Here is a 2916-nt window from a genome sequence, read left to right as displayed (position 1 = left end):
AGTGATTTCACATCATGTGTTCAAACGGCTTGTCAGTTTTTAATATATCCCATGTGCGCATACTTAAGCTTTAAAAAAATACAGTCCAATGACCTGATAGATGTTTGCTGAACATTGTGGTTTACATCAGCACTTAAATTAAATCATAAAGAACCTGTTTTGTGTGGGCTGTTCGATACCATGAAGCAAGACCTCTGAACATCTCACTTTTTACACACAAACACACGCACGCAAGCAAACAGTGTTTTATGTTCTGTCGTCTAAAATATTATAAATTTGCCCAAAATAGAAGTGTTTAAAACTTCTATACAGATCCTGTGCAGCTGCAAAGCAAAAATAAAAAACTCCCTCCAGGCAGAAGCGGCCATTTTCGTATGTGGGGAAAACCCCCACAAAAACAGAGGGGACAGGCTGGCACCAGAACACCATGGATGTGCCCCGAGATGAGTGTGAAAATGTGATTATCAACAAGCCCACCTGGGCTTCAGGTAGGCCGCACGCTTGTCCAGAGTTCACTTTGTCTTCAAGCGTTTTAATTTAAAACATCAACTGAGGCCTACCCCAAGCTAAAAGAAGCTAAACCTATACACCATGGACAGAGACAGTCTGATTGAGTTTTATTTTAGGCTGGGAATGAGCTACAAACGCATTTTGAAAAGCCTGGCAATGCAAGGAACCATCATTACGGAGAGACATTTAAACCGGATATTGAGAGCCAAGTCGCTTTACAGACGTAAGTACGACCTGGACGCCGGGATAGATTTTATTGTGAACCAACTGCAAGGGCCTGGGAAGGATCACGGTTATCGGTGGATGTTTACAAAGTGCAAACAACACGGCACTGCGATCAGGAAAGAAGACGTCAGGATCCTCATCTCTTTACTGGACCCATTAGGTTCCCAGGTTCGCCAGACCACACGTCTCAGAAGGAGGCAATATTTTGCTCAGGGGCCTAACTTTGTGTGGCACATAGACTCTTATGACAAACTAAAGCCATATGGGATATGTATTAATGGATGCATCGACGGTTTCTCACGCAACATCATTTGGCTGCGGGCCGCACACACTAACAGTGACCCAAAGGTTATCGGAGGTTACTTTGTGGAAGCAGTGGAGAGTCGTGGGGGTTTCCCCAGGCTCGTACGAACTGACATGGGCACTGAGAACGTGTTGGTCAGAGACCTCCAGCGTTATTTACAGAGAAATGACGGGGATGATAGAGCAGGAGACAGAAGCTATGTCACAGGAGCAAGTACGGCAAACCAGAGAATTGAGAGCTGGTGGGCAGTGATGAGAAAAGAAGGAGTCGAGTCATGGATCAAGCTTCTAGGAGAACTGAAGGACGAAGGATTCTTCTTTGGGGATTTCATTGACAAAGCTCTGTCACAGTTCTGCTTCATGTCAATCATTCAGGTAAATGACCCATATTATGATAACCAGTGGTGGTAATTAATTACATTAAATTACGCTGTTTTAGCAGTAAGGGTAACAAAATAATCGTTTACATACCGTAGTTAAAACGACATTACCTTTACCGAACGGTAAATGCAATGTATTCCTAACGTTGTTGAAGTAGGTCAACTGCACTCTGTATGTGCGTAATGGAGGCTGAAGCATCGACCCAGCCAAAGTTTTTAAATCAGGGAACACTTTGCCAATTGAACTGATCAGAAGTCAGCACGACTTAAATGTTGTTTTTTTCTGATCGGAGGACATTATCCTTGTCTGCGCTCATTCTGCATCAGCAGTTATGCTGCAGCTACCGATCTGTCACTGCCAGTCTGTCAAAAGCAGTCAGAGGCTTCACGCATCAGTAACTCTTCAGCGCTCTATCATTGGTACATTCAGGACTCAGATGATATTGGATCCCCTCATGGGATTGAAAAATATTGATTTTGTCACCTGTATTATGCGCATAAAGTTGAAAAGCTTTGCGCATCCGGACCAAGATTAGTATTAGTATTAGTATAAAGCCCAGATCCCACAACTCAGTGGTTTGCCTGGTGTGGTTCTTTCTTTTCTTTTTTTGCAATCACTCCCTCTTCCTTTGGTTTTCATTAAACTGCATCCAAACATTGCTGCTTTTCAATTCATTTAAGGATGCACCACACTTATTGTCGACCATTTTAAAAATGCCTTGTATTACAGCTCTGACCTAATTCTTGTTTCTTCATCAGGAGGTATTGAATGACATCCGGAGTGTTTGGAATGCTCACCGTATAAGGCCCTCAAAGAATAACAACGTGCCCTGTGGGATACCTGATGTCATGTACATGGCCCCTCACCTTTGGGGTGCAGAAGACTGTCTCGTTCCACTGACAGAAGATTTGACCTTGTGTAAAAATAGCTGCACTTTTGTTAGTTCAGTCCCATGTGATGTGCAAGTGTTTGATTTGTGCACAATAATAATGGAGGAATCAAGCTTGGAATTCCCATCTACCATGTCCCAGGCCCTTGATTTATATTTTCATCTCAGGGATACAGTTCGTTCACAGTTATTTGAGGCTACTTAAATGGACACAAACATACAAATGTAGTACATTTTGTACTTCAGTACGTATTCCTACAGCTTAATGTACTTATTATTAAGTAATTATTTTTCTCCAGTGTGTACTTATCTTGTCTTTGTATCAAAATTATCAGAAAAGACTGTATAACATAATTTTCATTTTATCCATGTCAGTAAATTAACTCATCATGAAGTGTTGCTTGCTCTTGGTAGTGTTAAAATCTCCCAATTCTTTGAATCTTTGGGCTGAAGGAAGGACAATACTCGGTGTATAAATGCTCAATCAACAATCTTTTATTTCCATACAATCCAACACTTTATGAGCATAAGCCATCATGATGGGGAGACATGCATGAAGAGGGTCACAGCAAATCTCAAAATGGTGACGGGCTACTCCGCTTCTTATA

General features: G+C 41.8%; 1 protein-coding gene across 1 annotated transcript; it reads left to right on the top strand.

Moving 5' to 3' along the window:
* Window positions 1–319: 319 nt before the first annotated feature.
* On the top strand, window positions 320–2653 carry LOC309704390 (uncharacterized protein). The gene is made up of 2 exons (XM_082529520.1): window positions 320–1413; window positions 2178–2653. The coding sequence occupies exons 1-2, from the start codon at window positions 592–594 to the stop codon at window positions 2511–2513; spliced, it is 1158 nt and encodes a 385-aa protein (XP_082385646.1). The 5' UTR covers window positions 320–591; the 3' UTR covers window positions 2514–2653.
* The last annotated feature ends 263 nt before the right edge of the window (window positions 2654–2916 follow it).

This window comes from Aulonocara stuartgranti (assembly GCF_965226115.1).
Source record: "Aulonocara stuartgranti genome assembly, chromosome: 4".
In the NCBI taxonomy this organism is placed as follows: Eukaryota; Metazoa; Chordata; class Actinopteri; order Cichliformes; family Cichlidae; genus Aulonocara; species Aulonocara stuartgranti.
Note: the sequence above shows the minus strand (reverse complement) of the source record. Positions and strands in the feature narration are given on the sequence as shown.